Below are 21,848 nucleotides of genomic sequence, written 5' to 3'. Positions count from 1 at the left end.
TACCAAAATCACCATATAGTTCCCTATAATATTTGAGGAGTTCCCTCGATTTCTCTAAGATTCCATCATCAGATCCTAACTTGGTGACAATGGGACCACCTCAGAACTATCTACTTTCGAACAAAAAAAGAATTTTGAAAATCCGTCGACAATTGACGGAGTATTCGATGAACAAACATACAAAAAAAAAAAAAAAACATACAAACAGCCGAACATAGTACCTCCGCCTTTTTGTGAAGTCGGTAAAAAGAGAGCACGTTAGGCGCTCTTATTGGTTGGTTAATTCACGCCGGCCAATCAGAGCGCTGAACACGCTCTCTTTTCATTTTCGTTCAACGTAAAGCAAACTCATACTAAGGGTACTTATGTTATCTCACCATAAACGCCTACTTCTCGTCCGTCTTTTTGATCATCCCATTAAATTCTAGCCATCATTATTTATGCAACTTTTTATGAATTAAATCATTATCAACTTATAGACATCTGCTAAACAAACATTTAGAAAATACTGCTGTCCGTCTTTCACACCTGGGTCCTATTATTGAAAGAATCAAAATATTTACATCGTAGACTTGTCCTTGTGTGTGTGTAACAATGTGTTCATACTTATTACAGTTATTACATAATGTATGTAACATCACGCCTTCGAGTTATCGAAGGTGTAAACAGAGGTGCAGGGTTAGTGCAAACATGTGTCACCACTTATATAAGTCCATTGTTATATCGGGCAAGCCTAATTGGCTCCAGCTCGAAAAGCAGGAGTAGGAACAGGGTGGTTTTAGTCAGTAAGAATCTGACACTCCCTCTCGCCTCGCCCAAGGCGAGAGAAGTCATTGGATAATTTTCTCACCTTAAAAAAAATAGTCTATAGACCAATTAAATTAGGATTAGGTATAATTAATTATTGTAATAAGAAGAACCAAGCGTATTAATTGTACAAAAATATTGTCACACAATTCAATTGGTTACGGTCAAATCATTGCAAATTGTTCCTAACTTGTACAACTACCTTTATTTTATTTGTCAACCTTGTGTTCACGGCCGTTATATACTTGTATACTTTAATATTTTAATTTGCTTTGTTGACCATGTAGAACAAGTAAATGAATTGTCAACGCTTACGGAATTAGATTGTGTAGAAGATATGATTAAAATTGATTATTTTTGAAGTTATTATACAGTAAATGTTCGTATTTTATATTGACATGGTTCTATAATTTTGCTGCTTAAACACTTTAACGATCACTTATTTAATGTAACTTTTGTCATGTTGTAGGGGGCTTATAAAAGGCTAGACACCTAGCAATAACAAAGTTACCGACGAAGCTCAAAGGATTAGCAAGCTTAAGTGGCAGTGGGCCGGTCACAATTGTCGAAGAACCGATGACCGCTGGGGTAATACGTGTTCTGGAGAGGAGACCGCGTCTAGGCAAGCGTGGTGTAGGGCGCCCTCCAGCTTGATAGAGTGACGATATCCGCAAGGTGGCTGACAGTGGTTGGATGCGTAGAGCTGAAGATCGAGTTCAGTGGCGTGCTATTGGAAAGGCTTAAAGGTACAGCAGTGGACGAGAACAGGCTGATGATGATGATGATTACCTAGCAACATCCTCTACTAACAAAACTCTGACGAATAATTAGCAAGAACTGGTCGACGAACGTTCCATTGTCTCTCCTACCCCCATGGGAGACAGGCGTGAGGAATGTATGTATGTATGTATGTATGTATGTACTGGAAATCGAAAACCTCATCATTCGTTAATTGGCTTGCAAACACTCGACAATTAACACTAACAAGTATATTATGCAATTTCTTTATCGCATCATTAGACTAGAGTGTAGACACGCCTTATATGACACACATCTCCTAATACGGTAAAGATGACATTAAAAAACTCACGAAACATTTGTCAACCTTGAAATGCTAATAATTTTGTGGTTTTGCATCATGAGTCACATCTTCTATTAAAAGTCACGTCTGTTCTACCTCTGAATTACTTTTTATTGCTGTTCACCTCGAGTGAAAAAAGTGGTAGGTGCCTATTTATTTAAGAACAATGAATTAAGTTGCTTTTTTATCCAGGGCTACTGTTAACAATGTCTGATTCATCTAATGTTTTTTCAGTATAGCGTAGTCTAGGTACTATATGTTCAAAAGTTCGCCTTCTGTACCATGCTGCTCTTAAGAATTGAGGCTGATAGAATTCTGCTTAATGCTCTAAACAAAATGAGTTTTTATTCTAAGTATTAATATTTTATCTGTCATTCTTTTTATGTTTGAACCTTTACTCTTGAACCCAAGTGCTCACTCTGTCAATGCTAATTTCAGTATCCTTATAATTTCAATCTCAATAATTATTCAATGTCAAAACTATACAACCACAATTGTTGCTGTTAAAATAGGATTCAGAGTATGCAATATAAAGTTAAACTCAACATCCACGCAATACGGATGCAATGGGTGCTATTGCTGCAACTCAAGAGTACGAAATTTCACAATATAAATGTTCGTCGATCGGAATCTGATTAAAGAATAAGCCCCCAGTTCTGTTTACTCAGTCTGTATAAAAACTGCCTCACGAATGTGACCTATCAAGCAAGGGGTCTTGAATTAGTTTCTCAGTTTCACTTTTTACTCAAACATTTCAAAGCAGCTTACCTATAGTTGCACAACTTGATTCCTCCTAGTCCTTTCCATCATCGAACCACAAGACAATCGGCGAGGCGTCACCGTTTCATGGTGGATATCCCACCCACTCGCACGAAGCGCTTCGCTTCAAGCTTCCTTGTGCGAACTGCTAGGGAGTAGAACTCCTTGCCGGAGTCTGTGTTTCTTGATGGGTATAACCTGGGTGTCTTCAAAGCCCGAGTGAATAGGTTGCTTATGGGCAGACGTACTCCATCGTAGGCCGCATCATTACTTACCATCAGGCGAGATAGCGGCCAAACGTCGGCCCATTTAACATGAAAAAAAAAGTTACTTAGCAAAATAACCTAGTGACACTTGGCTGACTCACAGTCAAAACAATATAATGCTAAAACCGTGACTCGGTCCGGTCTCCCAAAACAACTGAAAGGGAAACCACATTAGCTGACGATGCAACCGTGTCTGTAACGGTCCACGAGCTGCTCTCGACACACTTACCACCGTGAAGTTTGGCCAAAATATTAGCCATGCTGTGACCTCGTGCGAAATGTGTAAAGAAGAGTCTGAATTTAATTAAATCCTTTTTTTTAATAAGAACTGGTTTGCAATGATGCTGTATTAGATGCAATATGATGCTTTATTAAATGTCGTGGTCGCCCAGAGGTTTAGGCCGCCTGCTTCTCATGCATGAGGGTGCGTGTTCAAAACCTACCAACAGTAAAGTACTAATGAGACTTACATGTATAATTTCCGAATTATAGGTACATTCTAAGCATATTTAGACACCACTGATTAACGGTGAAGGAAAACATCGCCATCGGCATGCCGTAATGTACACCTCTACCTACCCCTTCGGAGATAAAAGATGTGACGTTGCAAAATAGTGATGCTCATGTTAATACATATAGTATGCACATATCTATGTAATGTATGTAGTTAGAAACAATTATTTTTGATCTTCATAAACTTGAATTGTACGAAGTCGGTCATATCGTGACTAGAGCTACGTAATTACCTTCCCTGTCTAATTGGCTTGCTCGAAATAAACATATGTTTTCTTTTACTTTGCCCTAAATGGTTCTCTTTATTTACTTTTCCACTCAAATCGATTTCATGGTCTGAAAGAGTTTAATGTGTGTTTGTTTCTGAGGTAAACTTTGCCTTGTTTGTCTTACCTAAAATATTTAGTTTCATGATTCCTAATACGTACATTGTTGAATATTTTAAGTTCTTGCTTTCCGCCTACGGGAAGGGCATGATTTTGAATGAAGATAGCATTACGATCGTTTTTTTTTATTTCATAGGTACTGATAGTGCTTTTTCACCAGAGATGTGCTATGTAGATATTCTACGAAAATGTAATAGCTAAGCTGTAAAATTGTGTGAACGTTTCCACTCATACTATGCTATGTAGTTTTGCGAGAAGAAACATACATATCCATAGAAAAAATATAGGTAATTCAGCTGAGTTCGTTTCCACCAGTGCAATGCTATTCAGAGTAGGGGTCGTGATAATGAATTCTGATCTATCGTCATCTTATGTGCTGATGATATTATTTACCCAAAGCACTAGAATAAAATAAAACACACAAAATCAACTTAAACCAAAATACCATAACATGACGGACACAATATACCATTTAATTACAAAGAATGCGTTTAATAAAGCCACAACGAACCATTTCTAACGACTCCCCTCGTGTAAAAGAATTAGCCGGTTAGGACAATCACACCAATTGAACAATATGTCCGACTGTCTGTCCGTGTGTTCGAAGGGAGAACAATAGTGACAAATTGTTATAGCCCTTTGACTCTTTAATTGGAAGTTAATACTTTAATTTCTTCGGTACTTTTACTTGTTTGGGAGTAGTTGTGCAATGGGTTAAAACTATTATCCTTTTGGGGTTTTTTGTATCACCGTTTACTCGTCTTAACAATTTTGTTATCAGCATTCATAAGTGACTTTTCTGTAGTATGAGTGGTGATGAATAAAATTGTAAGATAGGCATAAAGGATCAGTTAGATTCGGCAGTTGGCAAATTTAGAAGATCATGGAATTCTGGTACTGAAATTGGGTATGTCATATCTACTGCTCATTTCGGCAATATATCGCCTGGATGCAGGTCGCTTCCAACCGGCTTATCTTGAATCCATTGAGGGAGGCCTATGTTCAGCATGCAGCAACTGTGGACGTCTTGTGGCTGATATGATGTCGATGAATATATCGCTTTTCTAGCCCTGTAATTATCAATGTAAAACTGTTGGTGCCATACTAAGTTCATCAAATACTGCGTCTTTTTCTCTCCGGTTAAAACCGATTGGCAGACCTATCACTACAATGTCTACTAAAACCATAAGTTTTCTAATTCTACCGTTGTTTAAATTCTGCTTTACAGTTTGCTAACGGCTCTCAGTAGTTATAGCGAATAACCCAAGTAATTGCTTCTTTTATGAGTTTCATAATGTTCCTAGATTAACTGTCTTTGTTCTTGAATACTTTGTGTTCAAAATCTTAATGGTGGTAGGTAAACGTTATGTTAATAGTATGCTCAATGGAGAAAACTTTGCAAATGTTAATGATATTTGTATTAGCGTATGTTGTGTGTATGGGAATAATCTTTTACTTTATTTGTATTGGACTAAGTCATACTAAATTGACTGCACGGTTGGTGCGGTGGCTGGGGAACTAGTTGCCGCGTAACGGGTAGCGGGTTAGATTCCTGCATGGATCAATTAATTATTTGTGTGATCTCACATAATAATATTGTAGTTTCGAGACTGGTGTCATGTGTATGTGTACTTGTATGTTTGTAAATGCACCCATGACACAGGAGAAAAACCTAGAGTGGGGCAATGTTTATTTAAAAAAAAAAGTTGTAAAAGACTAAGAGATTACGTAACCACGATAGACAAAGTATAACTTGTAAAGTGACCGATATGTTTGAATAGACAAGATATTTAAAGTAAATACGCATATCGATAGATGATAACCTGATAACTAGGAATCCCTCGTTTACTTTAGTAGAAGCGGAAATTAGTCATATTAAGTACTTTCTTTAACATATTACTCGTAATTTTATTCCAGACAGACAATTGACTTATGTACCTACCAGACATGGATATTTTATCTTTTATTGAAGACTAGCTACTTCCGCGCGGTTTCACCCGCTCTACTTGGCTCCTATTGATCATAGTGTGATATTTTATAGCCTTATAGCCTTTCTCGATAAATGCGCTATCCAACACAAAAATAATTATTCAAATCGGACCAGTAGTTATGGAGATAAGCCCGTTTACTTTACAGAACAAATTCTTCAGCCTATATTAAGTAAAATATAAGTATAGATATCTTGTGTCTGATGTGATTGGGGAAAAGTCAATCTAAGTTCAACTTACATACTTTGGAGATTAGATCATGGTGAGATCTTCAGATCGAGGAAAGAAGTATTGGGTTTTTACGGAAAGGACAAACTCGGAATAAATCAGTTAACCTTTAATTTACCGTTACCTGATTTAATTTAGGCTATACGCGACATAGCCGAGGCATGACTGCAGCGCAGTATATACATGCATGTGTCTCCACCTCTACTGTTTGGGAATACATTTTTAAAAGAACCCAGCAGGCGCATTTACTTCCCAATCTTCCCAATCCCCTATTCCCCAACAACCCTTAAATTCCTAACCCCAAAAGGCCGGCAACACACTTGTAACGCCTCTGGTGTTTCGTTTCTATGGGTGGCAGTGATTGCTTACCATCAGGTGATCCGTCTGCTCGTTTGCCGGCTTCTACCATTTAAAGGCACATTCTCTGATGGACTTAATCCTTTTGGACTGCGACTTCTAACCCACTTGTCAAGCGAGAATATGGATTCCAAATCCATATTCCAGCAAATTCCAACAAATACATAGTCTGAAACATTAAAATCAAATCAAGAATCAAAATATAGGTTAGGAAATAGAAAACCCTCATCCTCATTCAAACCCACTTTTCTTCAAACAACAATAGAAATCCACAAACATTAACAATACAATGACTTTTGCTCCAAAAATTCGACAGGCATATCATTCATTTCAATGTCATCCGTCGACTGGTGTCGGGTTTTCTACGGCGGGCACAAATATCCGACGTAACGCGACACTTCTATTGGATATCGCGTGACAGTATGAATGTTTTGTTTTCATTGATATTTCGTTTTTATTTGTCTTTATAATTCCTCTATTAAGTTAAGAGAGTTTAGTTTAGTGCTGTGGTTTGTTGTTTTTATATTATATAGAAATAGTTTGCTCTCCACGGACTCAATTACATGCCCTTGTCATACAATTAGTTGGTTATAGTTTTACAGTCAATAATACTTGTGTTGGTGTGGTTGGTTAAAGAGTGTGGTGAAAATTGTTAAATCTTTGTGGTGTGAGAACGCTTCTGCTCATACCTGTAGCTAGTTAATAACGAGCTACTATACAGCGTCTATCAAGTCGAAATGTCCTGCAGAATAAATATTTGGTATAGCCAAACCCTAAGGAACAACACCACGACCATGATTGTAAATATTTCTTGATTTATACGATAATTTGATTTTATTGTGATCAAACTTCATGGGTTACTCTATTTGAACCCCATGCTTTTTATAACCCAAAGCTACGTACTGCATAGCGTGTTACCAGGGTTCCGACTCGAAAAGCAGGAGTAGGAACGGCGTGATTTTTATTCAGTACGAGTCACTCCCTCTTGCCTCGTCCAAGGTGGGAGAAGTCATTGGATGATTTTTCCCCCTTAAAAAAATGCTTTTTGGAACAGAGTCTAAAATGTATTGCAGAAATACTCATTTCAGTTCTCAACCATACAAACGTAGCTAAATAAGTTCTATATTATTTGACAGAGTATTGCAATATTAGACGTGTGAAGGTTAACGATACGATCTCTTGTTTAGATAGAGTATAGTGATACTATGTTAATGTAGTGCAAACATGTAATTTGCATGTTTACGATGGTATTGAAATTGATACTTTAATAATCCTAGTCTACCTTTAAGAAATTATAGTTTTGAGAATTCAATTTTAAAACATTTTCCATTGTGCCTTGTTTGACTTGATATCAACACTGGAGTCCATTTGAAGAGGCACTTGAAGAGATATTTCATCTATTTTAACATAATTATGACGATGAAGAAAGAACGACCAGCCTTCTATACTTTAAATTCACTAAAATACCCAAAAATCACACAATTTGCTATATAAAATTAAAACTAAACAGTGATTTATTTGTTCAAAAGTCTCACTATCAACACTAATTTAATCTCATCTTCGAACTACAAGCGAGAAAAACAAACAAACAAAACTAAAATAATACACAGATAATATTCCAGCTCTTAATCATCTTGAACAATGTCTAAACATGTCTTGTCTGTCTACTGACATCTATTCTTGTTTTACTCACAAAGAACTTCAATGGACACACGTTGCTCTAAACAAAACAGCATTTACATAATGTTGAAAATTAAAGAACAAGCGTTTATGACCATCCTGTTATTTTGTGATCTGTATCAGTGACTCTTACAACATAATTGTTGGGCTAAATGCAGAAATAATATTTGTTAGACATGCAGGTAGAGAGAAATCAAAGATAGACAAAATTAGTTTCATAATTTTTAAAGATAAGGACATCTCCTACCAAGGCAAAAGATGATGCAAATTCTGATGGCAATTTAATATTTCAAACTTTAGTTTAGAAGTTACTAGCAAATGACGTATAAAGTATGCCTAAATATTTGCTCATCTTCAATCAATTTTAACCGACAGTACCAAATATAAAGTAAGGATAAAATTTTTGACATTCATCTCCTAAACTACTATACAAAATTAGACTAACAATGATCAGATAAAACCATTATTACAAGATCTGCTTAGCAACAATGAGATCTAAAACAAAGTAACGCATGACTTTGTTCCAAATAGAAGATCCATCCGTCCATAGGAAGGCATCTTGCACTCTTGTAACATGTGCATGTGCAACTTCCTTCGTTTTGTTCTCAAATGCACCAGAACTTAGATTACGATCAATCGTTAGTGTTTCTTAGTACATGCTTTTATGTTCCACAATTTTAATACTTACCTTTAAGTCTTTAAATTGAGGTTGCCGTAAATTCAGATTTAGCTCCTGTTCTAAGTTCATTTTAATATCGTTAGACTCGGTTGATGCATTTTCGTCAGCATGACTCTTTAAAATAACGTTTAGAGTAGTTTACGCATGATCCGGGACAATGAAACATAAAATTTTTGGATTAGTTTTTGAAGCAGCGTCTCTAGAATTAATTTTACATGCATTTCAATTACATTGAGTCATCCTAGACTATCATTATTCACGGTAAAACAGCATCTTAATGCTTCCACTCCAACCGCTCCTTTGAGACGGAATGCTTTTCAACTGTGTGTATCATAACGGTATCAAATCGTGACTTGCCTTTAACTTGCGCTTACATCTTGTTTAGCAAGAATATTGCTTTAACAAGACTCATTGTAACTGATTTGCTTCAGCGCAAGGACTGAAACGTATGCCTAATAAAACAATTAAAACAGTTTTGAAAGGAAACATAAACGTGCTGGACGACAAAAGGTCAAAACAGTAAACAATGAGGCGACCGAGGGCTAGGGACGGCAAAAAGGGCAAAAAGGCGGAATACGAAGTTATTGGGCACAACTGCATAGCATAACAACCATTCATAACGGCGAGGAAACGAGACGAACTGGCGTATAGGAGAAAACGTGCGCATGCCTGAGAGAGCGAGGGAGATTGCATTCCAAATACAAGCGCGAAGTCCGGCGAGCGGCGCCCGCGCAACCCGCGCCGCTCACTGACTCCCGCGCAGCGCTGCGACGCGGCCGCGCGCGCACTTTACGCTCATCGTCCGCTCTCGTCACATCTCGCCATAATTTCGACAATATCGTAACCAAATCGAGGATCAGTTCCGGTGATGTCATTATCAATAAAAGTATAGTGTTATGTTCAAAATATTAATGGTGTTCAAATAGTGAAGTGTTTTGTGGATTGAGTGCATCAGACTGTAAAGGAGAAGACGCCGAGGATACTTTCACTGGACTGAAAGTTTTAAAATATTCTTACGGAGAACTTCTTAAAAAGGGACTTGACCTCAACTCGATGAAAAGGTAAATATTGATGACGATTACGATGTGAGAGACGCGAAACCTGTTACTGACCGATCGATAGATAAACATAACGGTAGACTTGAATCAGATTCGTTTTCCAAAAGGTTTGCAGAATTTTACGCAAATTTAAAACCGACAAAAGTAAATTTACTCACTGACTTTTTTAAGTTTAGGTATGAGATAATTTTTGCACAGACTTTAATTAAAATTTTTAATTAGGTGTGCAGTAGTAATTGAATATTTAAAAGTCAATGAATAATAAAAACTAAGATAATTGCCATTGTTAATCACGTGAAAATGTTTTCTCTGTCAACGATATAAGCTAAAGCATCTGTCGTTATCTCGCGAAGTTATCTCGCTGCAATCTCAAACGTGCTTATTCTGTGAGATAAAAAATGTATTACGAAGTACGAACGTCATGGAATTCCGTTTTTGTATGCACACAGCGAATGGACTCATGAGAATATGAGTTTTTGTTTAAAACCTTTGAACACATTTTGAATCGTAACTAATTTGCAAACTATAAAAGTTTATTCACCATCGCTTGCCAAAAGTGGGCGCAGCCGATGCCATAAAACCTAAAAAACTGGTTTCGTGCACAAAACCTGATTCCATCTAATCTGTCGAGAGACAATTATTTAGTGCCTCAACAACGTAGTCTTCGTGTGTCTTGGTTTATAGTTTTCTTGCAATGTTAGGAACAATTTTAATGTAGTTAGAAGAATAAATACTCTAGTATTGGACATGGAAAACTGAAGTATAACACCTAACTTTTAGAGTTCATTGTCTACAATAGACTGTAGAAGTCAAGTGCCAATCATGTCACTTCAAAATATTACAGACAATTTACCTCAATATCATTACAATTCTTAAATAACCGTGACATAACTAAAAAGCGAAAAATAGAAAATTCTTCGATAAATAGAGCTCCCTTGTGTCCTCAAAAACACACAAATATTTGCGCGGATCTTAGTGAAGCTTTCGACTGAGTGGATCACAAAATTTCATAAACAATTTTGATTTTAACACTATTATTGTAACATATTGTTTGGAATGTATGGATAGCTATTAAAATTATCTAACAGAATTATTATTAGACATTGCGTGATTGCAGTGAACGCACGTTTACACAGTAATTTTCTACTATTAACGTCTAATTCCTTAGTAATCACTTTTATTTTCTTGACGTATGCTTCGAAATATTATGTCATGCTCCATCGATTTTGGGTTGGTTATAAACCTATTATAATTATTTGTTACGTTTACCTTTGAGTCATCCTTTTACGTATTAAAATGTTACTGAATATGTAGTGCGATTCTATTATTCTTTATAGCTTCAGGGTTAAGCAAAATTTTAATACACTTTTCGATTTTAATAGTTTCAATAATATTATCGTCTGAATTTACACCTGATCTGTGTCAATAGGTCCACCTAATAACATGCAACTCACAACGTAATTGCCTGTACTACTATTACCACAAAAAAACACAATTATGTTCCACAGTAAATCAAAGTCAAGTCTAAATTGGATTTTATTTGAAACGCTGCAACAGCAACGTCAGCTAGAGCCTTTAAGTTTATTTTTGTTACCGTCATCATTATGTTCACAACTTAATGGTACGTGATGTTATGACCGTCCACAAACCAATTTAACAAACACTGAATCATTCAATATTGTCAGACGTTTCCGCGTCATTGTACGCCATTTTGTTTTTTATTTATTTAAAATCATGTTGATGGAAAAATTACATAAATATCCCCATAGGAACTCCTCACCCTTTCCTCTTAATATTGTTAATAATTCTATTTTTTAATTTCTTTTTCATTTTCATTCTAATTCAATTTCTTTCACTAAAGACTATCGACTCAGGCAAATTAATTGCAATAAATACTTGAATACTTGAATTGTGTATCTTTATAGATCAACTAAGGTGATACCATGGATCAAAAAAATATTTAAATTAGAAAACTTAATAATGCTCAATTATGAATTGAGAACTTTAAGCTTAACAGTAGCTTGTGACTAGAACAATGAACTATTCTCAGGTCAAATGCGAAAACTAGTTGCAAACACAATTCTGACACCGTTTAATGCACTCGCGGTTTACCTCAAAACTTTCGTTTATAGCCTCAAAATGGCTGCCATTAATAGACTTTATAGACATTAGGCTATTCAGGTTTGCTTATATGTATACTGTTCAATGGTTAAGTGCCGATAAATTATAAGCTTTGTTACAGTACATTTCTGTTACTTATTTGCAAAAATTGCTAACGTAAGTTAACATTATAATGCTATGATAACTTATGTTACGCTTATGCTACCAAACTGCTGCACACATTTTGATTTATTTTAGCAATGATACTGAACGAACATGAGCTTCTACTTTAATAATCTTAATTAGATTTCTCCACGTTTAAATTAAACGGAAAGAAAAGATAATAAAGTACTTTCCTTTGCTAAGAAACGAGAGACTTAAAATGTGAATATTCATAATTGGCGGTTCGAACATTGATTAAGTGGTTGTAGCAATACGGGAAGTGGCACTGGCCCTCATATCCGTTACTTATGATAAGTGACCACTTGACAGTGGCACTTCTAGTGTTCTTTATCAGTTTAGTTACTTGGGAATCAATTTGTGTGGGAGTTCAGTTGGTGTTCTTAAAGCCTGTTTAATAAATCCGTGGGTGGTTTATGTTAATAAATCTAATCAAGTTTTTGGTTTAATGTCAATGACCACTTGGCGAAGTGTTTAAGTGACTTTTTTTATCTGTGTAGTGACAAACATGGGTACGGTCAGTGTGATGGATAGTAGTAGTAGTTAGGCTATCGACACGTGTATATGAATGTAGCTCCATTGAATTTTGATGACTGTGAAATTAAAGAGAGCTAAATAAAATAATACAGACAGAACAAAATACTATTCTGTTATTCATTTCATTTCGTCCTGTCTATGACCACGTAATGTTTATTTTGTAAAATGATCGTACTACGTTATCTTAACTTATCGTGTCCAGTGTTTACCTCATCATTTTTCACCTAAGAGCGAGTATTTTATAAAATAGTCCAATATTAGATACCTTTGTTTTTTAAGTTACTATACCTACTTCCTCAGAAAATTAACAAAATAACTAAATACATAATTAATTACCGATCGATAGAATCTCTGTCTACCATTTTGGGGAACAACAAAAGTGATGTTACACATAGATATATTAACAGATATATTAGATATACTTTATCATTAGTTGTTGAGTGCACATTATTGCGTGTTTCTGACTCCATTCCAATACGACCTTTGCTCTCAAACGGAAATGCGTAGACTAAGGAACTAAGATACTGAGTTATTATTAGTTTGGAGTATCTTTCAAATTATGACAAGTGATAGTTAGGGAAGATAGTGGATTGTTTGTCCCTTTTTTTGAGCTAAAAATAGATATAGGGTGGTGTTTTGGGGTGAGTTTTATCTTAATGTTCATAATAAGCCAGGCAACACTTCGTAGTAAGACTTTTTTTATAAACGTTGAAATTTATAACTGACTATTAGCACGGTAGCTGGGCAACCGGCTGCCGTTCAACGCGTAGCGGGTTCGATCCTCACACGTAGTCTTTGTGTGATCCACGAATTGTTTTGTTTTGGGTCTGGGTGACGCACTCACGACAAAGGAGAAAATCGTAGTGTGGGTCAACGTTTTTAATGAAAAAATAAAAGAATCTTTGACAACAATTTTTTTATTTTATTAAAACTTCTGTCTCTAATATCTTGTAAACTACCAGTCTCAAAGTGAATAGAAGTCAGTTAGATTAGAACATTACTCTACTCCAATTAAAATAGATAGATGCATTTTCAACTTAACCATTTTCGCAATAAAGTCTCAAATCGACAACAACATTATTTTCTGGTATAGGTAGGTAACTTGATGTGCTTGAGTGAAAAAAAAACTTTCTTAAATATCCGTTTAAAATATTATTATAGCGACATTACAAGTTACGCAAGTTACGGACGGTTGGAGAAAGCCAGTGTTGTGCCTCGCGAATATCGATGCGATGTTGATGACGGATCGACCGTCGTTTGTCAATTTTTTTATGTAGGTAAGGTATTTATTTAAAGTGAGTAAAGGGTTTTGGTGGATCGTGTGTGTGTTGTGACTTTTATTAGAATGTGAAACTCGAAAAGCAGGAGTAGGAACGGGGTGGTTTTTAGTCAGTAAGAGTCTGACACTCCTTCTCGCCTCGCCCAAGGCGGAAGAAGCCATTGGATGATTTGCGAAAATCAATAAGAAGGTACAATAGTACACTACAGTAAATCAGTTCACTAAGGAACTAAGATTAGGAAATAATATTACTACAGTTTTCTCGGTTTATAACCACGACAGTCGTGTAAGAACACGACCATTGCGTCCTACTCGACCAACGAAGCAATCTTACGAGAATCGTCCTTAAGTGAAATCTGCTGAGATTTATACAAACAAATTAAAGTTTCCTTTTAATCTTGCGTAATTTTAAATGTAGGTTGTATTATAATAGAGATATAATATTTTATATTATGTATGTATATAGGTTGTAGGTGTTAAAATCATTTATTATAAGATTGTATAAGATTCATTAATTAATCACCGCGTGTGAATACTGTTGGCCAACTTAGTTGATTAACTGTCGATGTTTGTAGGTAGCTTTGTTGATGTTTTAATTATGAAGATGTGAGATGTTATTCCTTGTAAAGATGGGCAGAAGAGAAGCGTCACGCCTTTTATCCCCGAAGGTGTAGTCAGAGGTGCACATTATGGCACGTAATGCCACTGTACAATGTACACCCACTTTTCATTATGTATGTTGTAAATCCCATGTAATAGGTGGTGCGCCTATTGTCATATACCGGGCGTATTTCCAGATTCCGTGCTACTACTGTGAAATTTTCGAAAAGCCGAAAAAATCCCAGCAATTCTTTGCCCGACCCGGGAATCGAACCCAAGACCCCTTGTCCGGTAGTCGCATTTGTAACCACTCGGCCAACGAGGCAACGGGCAAAAGAATCTAATTAAAAATTAATAATTAAGAATGAACAGATATTGATTTAAAATATAGGGATAGCAAATGCTAATGTTTTGTTTTGTATAATGGTAAAGTAGGTTTTGTATTTGGATATATGTAGGTACTCGTATCTCTAACTACTTTCCTTCCTTCCTTCCTGCGACGATTTTATGACGTCATCCGTTGGTTTGTTCGTCGATCATCTATGTGTGATTTCTGTCATCTACTACTTGTCATGTGTCGCCACATAGGCACTAAAGAATGTTATACATCAATTTGACACTAAACTCTAAAATAGAACAAAAAATAAAACGAACTCCATTTTTCTTGCCCCATATAAAAAATCTTATTACTTCACCATACAAGTGAGTGACTCAGTAGCACATTACACTGACTTACACTCACAAAAACACTCATCACAATTTATCAAAAGATTGCCTCGAGCTTAAAAAGTGTAAGTGGAACACAAATGGCTGCCTTACATCCGTTACCTTTTGCTTATATACGTAACTTCAAGCTTTTAAGTTGCCTAAGGGGTAAGCTGACACTTATAAAATGTTATGTTACTGCATGTAGGTCTATATTTCTATCCGGAGCTGCGGACTACCTAGCGAGTTTACCAAAGCTCGGGCTCGAGAAGCAGGAGTAGGAACGGGGTGGTTTTTAGTTAGTAAGAGTCTGACACTCCAACGCGCCTTACCCAAGGCGGGATAAGTCACTGAATGATTTTCGCCCCAAAAAAAGGACGTGATTACCAGGTTCTTATTCAATTCCAAAATCAATGTTACTGAAAATGTATTTGAAATACCTAATGATACTTTGGCTACTATCCACGATTTAAACTCGATATCCACTACTCGAATAGCGCATTTATGTTTCTAACTTAAAATAGCCAATTTTACGCAAGTGACTCCTCGGGTGCAAATATTCTTAGTCAGAATACGGAAAAAACTATTTGTTATTGGAAACCGTAATTTTTTGACTCACCGTGTAGTGTTATAAAGTGTCAAATCTTCAAGAAATAAATTATCGAAAGTAAATCGCCGGTACACAAACCCACATACTAACAGTCAATTCTGATTAATGTTATTGATTGTACCCCGACCTCCATTGTATCGATTCTAGCGAATTAATCGACTAGTGCTGTATCGATATGTTATCACATCACTAGATCTGTTTGCTAAGTGCTCTAAGCATATCCGTAGATTAATAATGAATAAGGGGAAGTGTGACTGGGAAAATCTTATCTTTAATATTTAATTGGATAATTTTATTTAATTAGGAATTTAAGGAAAGTAGAAGTAAGCTAATTGGGTACCTACATAATCTGTTTAGATAAACGGAAATGTTTTTGATAAAGATATATTTTTTTTATAAATCATTGAATGCAAACTTATATCATAAACATTTCCGTTATATTTATAGTTAACTTATGTGATTATATAAGTTAACTAAAAAATATCTGCGGACTTTCCGGAGCTGCGGACTGCCTAGCGGGTTACTGAGGCTCCGGTTCGAAAAGCAGGAGTAGGTACGGGGTGGTTTTTAGTTAGTAAGAGTCTGACACTCTCTCCCGCCTCGCCCAAGGCGAGAGAAGTCATTGGATGATTTTCCCCCCTCAAAAAAAAAACGCCACTTAAAGTATACTTTGACTTTGAAGTGTAGATAATATAGTCACGAAAGTATCCCCAATACTTAGTACTTACGAAAGTTATTTCTGTAGAACATAAATCCATCGGCAAGTTCACGCCTCACTGACAGCTGTCACTTTGTCCCTTTTTGACGTTCCCACAGAATGTTTCTCTGTTTCAACACGTGTTTTTGAGGAAGTTAAAATTGTTTTTTTGAAAGATAAATGAGAAAAGACGTTACAGGATTGTTTGTTAAGGTTGTTTTAGTGTGATAGCTTTTTAAACAGTTTTGTTGATTGGTCAGAAGTGTGCCTGATACGTTGTTCTCACGTAGTTGAAACAATCGAAATAATGTTACCAAGAATTGTATTATGAACTTATTGAAAAAGAAGTGTTTCTTGCTCGTTCTTCTCCCTAAGAATCTACACTTTAGAACGAGCAAATAGCTTCACTAAAGGACTGGCCGACAGACAGACATTTTTCAATATTATATGCTTTGACGTTCAAAAGTGCCTTCCTGGTCTATTTGAAATAAATAATGTTGACTTTGACACATTTTCGAGTCTGTCTTATAATTTTTTGAAAATTCTCAGTGTTTTTATAATACAGAGTCCAGAATCATGCCCAATGTGAGACTAACATCATCACATTCCTTAAAAGTTTGATGATTTGGAAACGGGATATATGTAACTTAAAGAATGTAACAGACTTGTCAACATAGACTATTTGTCATTCATTACTATCTGACCGACCTTCACCTTTACTCTCTGTAGGTTATCATAATCCCTAAAACGTGTTATCTTTTCCTGCTTTGGCATTTGGTTATATGGATTGTATATTAACTTACTTACAACATGTAAATGTTTCCATGTATGTCCTCTTTTTAAATCATTCTTTCATTACATTCAATTAAGTTAATGCATTTTTATATATTTAAAGATTATTTATATAATTAAAGATCTAGAAAAAAAAATTCTTTTTTATATTTATGATAACATTAAATAAAGCAAAAGGAAAAATAAATTAATTAATTAATAAAACCACTCTTACTAAAATATTAAAAAGAAATAAAAACTAACTTAAAGCTTTGAAAAAATGGGAAAAAATCGATATTAAATAAAAAAAAATCAAAATACAGCACACAAAAACAACAGCATAACGTCCACTAAACAAAATCCTATTTCCCATATAACTCTTAACACCAATCAAAACGACCAGAAAGCTGCAAGCATTCCGACCAACATCCGCATCATTTGGCCAACGTTTGCCAATGACACCAACCACGTGTCAACCAAGCCATTGTTTGGGCCAAATGTTGGAACGAATATTGGTGTCAACGGCCAACGTGGCCCAATTGGCACGTGTTTTTCCGACCACCTATTGTCTCTTCTCCGTGATAGACTCTCACGCTTCTCATCTCTGATTTAATAGACAATTGTTTAAAGTTCAAGAACGCTGTATCAGGTCGGATACTGAGATTTTCATGTATAATATCATAAATGTACAGAAACTAGCAACTTATTGTCAAGCTACTTCAAATTGGTCAAAGTTATTTATTCGATTTTCAACCTAGTTACCATGGAATAAAGTTGGATATGTATAAATAGGAGTGTATAGAGGCAGCTGCTCCTTTGAGTGAATAATATAATTGTTGTTAATCAGACTGAGTCATGAACATTAGTCGAAAGCTCGACTGACAGATGTCATTCCGGAATTTAGTTCTCGAGTTAGTTGAACTAAGCATTACTAATCCTAATGTCCGAAATCGTAATGTTTTGAAGTCTAAACTTATTTAATCATTAATTATTATGTTATCGATTTACTTATGTAACTGATTTACGAGGAAATCGATTAGATTCAAGCTATGCGAGATGCTTATATTTATGAGTAGCATTCCGCGACCATTTACATGTAATTTAATCATGTTAAAAACACCAACAAAAATAAAACTTGTGAAAAGTTCTCCCTAAACGCAAGGAGCATTATGAACAATTCCCTTAGTTATCAAAAAATGTTACAAAATATGTCTATCATTTTAAGAAAATAAAATTCTAAAATTACGTCTTCAAAATATCTTCCACAAGACTCGAAACTAGCAGGGCTTTTCTCTATATTAATAGTACGTGAGTAAACCGTGATTTTTTAGTTAATTTAGTATGTCTCGCCATAGTTATTACGAAAATAAGTACACTATCTCTCTTCATCCCAAACTTATGACGCACATCAATAAGATCTCCTGTCGTGGAGATAGCAGTGTCGATGCCTGGGCCATTCATTATGCTAATTGATGTCACTTGCAAGCATTCCATGTCGACCACACGGATGCGAACATATGGCCGCCATATTTTTTTGTTTAGCCCTGATGACGTCGGCTCGAGAAATTGTAAAGGATGTTTGAAGATGTGGCCTTAAAAAAGTGTCGAGTTTTAAACAATAATTATTTATGGTCTTAAAACTATTGTCTACTTGTAAACGCACACACAGTAGACACAGTAACATATTATTCTGTTTAAATCATCTTCTTTTCAATAAATATAAAAATAAATTAAAAAATCTAAATTTAAATCCTCCGTATTTTAGGTATGTATAAAACGTACGAAGAAGTGACGTCACACAATATTTCAAATTAATATGACGCCAAAAGTATTTGTTCCCGTAAGAAAATAAAAAAATACGTGTCTAATATTGATAAACATGGACGTTATAATAAAAATCAGTCTACCCTATTAATCATTCACAAAGAAAGTTAATATTAACTTTCCTATGAATCTCCATAAATCAATAAATTGCCATTAAAAATTATAATTTCGTGCAACGGAAGCGTAAATCAATAACATAAACAAAACCCCACATGTATGGCGCATAATAAATGCATACTACACAAATAATTCAGAAGTTCCATTATAATATTTCTATTAAAACGTTCTTGGATTATAAATTTCTATATTCTCAACTGTATTATTAAAACAAAATTGTATTTTATTTTAATATTGTAATATTTGATTTGACGTTCAAAAATTCGCCTTCCCGGTCTAAATGAAATAAATAATTTTGACTTTCACTTTGAAAAAATAACTGAAATCACATTTGATAAATGGCACTTAGTTAAATTACAATACTATAAAGGAAGAAATAGAAATAAAAGCTTTTACATACATAACTCTCCGAGTCAGTGGGCTCGACTGACGACTCATAATCATGCGCAACATACTTGCGGCGGCAATCGATATCGTCGCACAAACAAAAAGTTTAAACCTTTGTCGTATTTGCTTGCTATTAAATATGCATAACCCTGTATTTGTTGTAAACATAATAAAAAAAAACTAAATGCCTTCTTCTTGACTGATGGCATAAAATTAGTTTACTGTAACACATCTATACAGTGGCACACAAGCACTCTGATAGCAGGGGTCAGTTAACTCAGCTAATAATAGAGAATAGTGATGTACCTATATTTACCCATTTACTCGATAGGGGACGCTAACATGCACTTTGTAATTCGAGACAGTTCTCCAACAATATTTGTTCAGTAAGATTAGGGATGTGGGCGCAACAGTTGGTTAATTGAATTTATTTTAATTCAATGCATTTATGTATTATTTAGGGAGCCGCTGGATGCAGGTCGCTTCCAACCGGCCTATCTGGAAGTCATTGGGGTAGGCCTATGGTCAGCAGTGGACGTCTTATGGCTGATATAATGATGCATTATTTACTTTGCTAACAGAAAAAGGTTTGGTAAAGCCATACCGTAAGATCGGGTTTCTTTGACCCTACAGGGTAAATTTGACCCAAACTTTTAGACTAATGATAACCTAATATGCCTGCCTACGCTTTGTTCGGGAATTTCTATTGGTTTTTAGGGAACACTGAGTAAAGTTCCCTAAGAAAAGGTGGATCCTCCGACCAGGCGAGGTGATCGTGCCTGGTGGGCTTTCTGTCCAACGTTGTTTTGTTGTGATTTTCTATCCATGTTTATTCCCACGAATATTTCATATGTGCCATGTGACGTCATCTGTTGATTTGTCGAACGTCTATGTGCGACTTCTGTCATCTGTAACTTGTCATGTGTCGCCACAAAACCATTCAAAGTACGAGCCAGACAAAATCATTCAGTCATTCGTTATCAGATAAAGTAGTGACGTACCCTAAATCGATAAAATATCGATTATTAGACTAGTATATCGAGCAGATTATTTACAATGTAAACAAAGCTGAAAGGCTTGTAAATGTGATGAGTTCATGCATAATACATATTGTTCAGTCGTCAGTCGATTGTTATATCAGTGTGAACAGTGTCGTGTAATCAGTATTGAATAAGTGTTCAGTGTTTTTCAATAAAATGATTAAGGATTTCTTTAATAAGTATTTGGGGCAGGTATGTCGTAGATTTTACTATACAACTAGCTTCCTTGCGTTCCCGTAGGATAAAAAGTAGTCTATGTGTCATTCTAAACCACATTCAATCCCTGTTCTAAATTTTCATCCCGATCACTTCAGTCGTTTTGATGTAATGGAGTAACAAGCATACACACAAACACTATAATTAGTTAAATTAGTAAGATTAGCATCGTTAATTATACACACATAACAATGTGTCTGAAACTAAATTACGATACGTAGTTGTTTCAAAATTGCATCTTCGCTTCGCCATTCTGGCAGAAAGCGAATTGGTGACCTAAAGCAGACTTATAATAACTAAAAAAGAAAAATGTATAATATAATACTTTGACTTTGACTAAAGGACTAAATAATGTATTTAAAAGAAATATAATTACAATAATAGTCATTTAAATGATAGGCATAGGTACATAATAATTAACACATAAGCTCATAAAGTAGGCAACAACCACAATAGTCTATACTACGTGCGACAATGTGGTTTTCACCAAATAATAATACAAATTAAAATAGGTATCCCTAATTTATTTTCCTTCCTCTTTTAAAGCACTAATTAAAAGGAATATACTACATATGACTCTTATAAGGTAGTGTTTAGTGTAATACCTAGCTCCATTTTAGGGACGGTTGTTTTTTTTTTTAATAACTAAAATGACTAAGTAATACCTACGTTTAACCTATACATAGTAAGTCCCTTCATCATTATTATTACTATGTATATTTATTTACCTTATTTGTTATTTATGATTGGAATTCTTAGATTTTTGGAAATTCGTTTCTGGTGAAATGTGGGTTTTACAATGAATATAGTATTATGCTTGCCTAGCTTTTCGAAGATTTCATTTAGGTACTAATTATCCCTGTGTATCTTATACAATCATCTTCAGCCTATAAGAGGCCACTGCTGCTCATACAGAAAATGTTTGAGCATTAGTTGTTTGGACTAGTTGTCTCCTACAGAAAATAGGTATACTTAAGTCATAA

At 35.2% G+C, this 21,848-nt stretch overlaps 1 protein-coding gene across 4 annotated transcripts in view; it reads left to right on the top strand.

Moving 5' to 3' along the window:
- Positions 1–21,848, top strand: part of LOC118276011 (uncharacterized) — a 133,274-nt gene that overhangs the window by 76,918 nt on the left and 34,508 nt on the right. The window contains exon 1 of one of the 4 annotated variants that reach the window (XM_035594138.2): positions 20,688–20,841. The exons of the other annotated variants lie outside the window; for them this stretch is intronic. Coding sequence (XP_035450031.1) covers positions 20,806–20,841 — 36 coding nt within the window. The 5' untranslated portion in view covers positions 20,688–20,805. Of the gene's footprint in view, positions 1–20,687; positions 20,842–21,848 lie in introns of those variants that run through there. 4 annotated transcript variants of the gene reach the window in all.

This window comes from Spodoptera frugiperda, chromosome 31 (assembly GCF_023101765.2).
Source record: "Spodoptera frugiperda isolate SF20-4 chromosome 31, AGI-APGP_CSIRO_Sfru_2.0, whole genome shotgun sequence".
NCBI lineage: Eukaryota > Metazoa > Arthropoda > Insecta > Lepidoptera > Noctuidae > Spodoptera > Spodoptera frugiperda.
The sequence above is the reverse complement of the archived record's forward strand: the minus strand, read 5'-3'. Positions and strand labels throughout refer to the sequence as shown.